Source organism: Buceros rhinoceros, unplaced genomic scaffold, assembly GCF_000710305.1.
Source record: "Buceros rhinoceros silvestris isolate BGI_N320 unplaced genomic scaffold, ASM71030v1 scaffold38058, whole genome shotgun sequence".
Classification (NCBI taxonomy): Eukaryota; Metazoa; Chordata; class Aves; order Bucerotiformes; family Bucerotidae; genus Buceros; species Buceros rhinoceros.
The window spans coordinates 495-1,149 of NW_010428100.1; the positions used below are offsets into that span (position 1 = coordinate 495).

The following is a 655-nucleotide window of genomic DNA, read 5'->3' on the forward strand; positions in this document are numbered from 1 at the left end:
TCTGCCAGCGGAGGAGATGGGCTCTGAGGTATCATGCTCTGGTACCAGTTCCTGTTGTCCTCCAGCGTGTCCAGGATGTCCTGGGCGTCGGGCTGCACCAGGTCTGCCCATGTCTCCCAGAGCGGGTGGACGATGTAGTCAATGAATCCCACCTGAGAAACAGAAGGACATGCACGGTCAGGGGGAGGGAACGGCCGGAGCAGATGGGCATCTAAACACTTCAGGTGCTGTTAACGCAGGATTTCTACCAGCGAAATACCCACCCCAGAGCAAGCCCCCGGAGCAAGCCCCCAGCCCAGCCCAGTCGAATGGCAGACAAACCCATCTGCTAACCAAAGCTGCACCCACAGCGCTGGGCTTGGCTCATGCCGTGTTCAAAATCAGACTGTCATGGGAGTTTAATGAAAAGCAGGAGGCACCATGAAACTTGGCAATGGAGCTGCCGATCCCCTCCCTGGCTGCACGTGTGGTTTTAAATACCACTGAGTCATAACATCACAGAACTGTTTGGGTTGGAAAAGCCCTTTCAGCTCGAGTCCCCCAGTTCCCCCAGCACTGCCAGGTCCCCACTGCCCCTGTCCCGCAGCACCACCTCCACACGGCTGGGAAACCCCTCCAGGGATGGGGACTCCACCACTGCCCTGGGCAGCCTGCG

General features: G+C 58.5%; 1 protein-coding gene across 1 annotated transcript in view; it reads right to left on the bottom strand.

Annotated features, from left to right (window-relative positions):
• Positions 1-655, bottom strand: part of PDE4B (phosphodiesterase 4B, cAMP-specific) — an 11,381-nt gene that overhangs the window by 357 nt on the left and 10,369 nt on the right. Inside the window, exon 11 of the mRNA XM_010142150.1 lies at positions 2-152. Coding sequence (XP_010140452.1) covers positions 2-152 — 151 coding nt within the window. The remainder of the gene's footprint in view (position 1; positions 153-655) is intronic.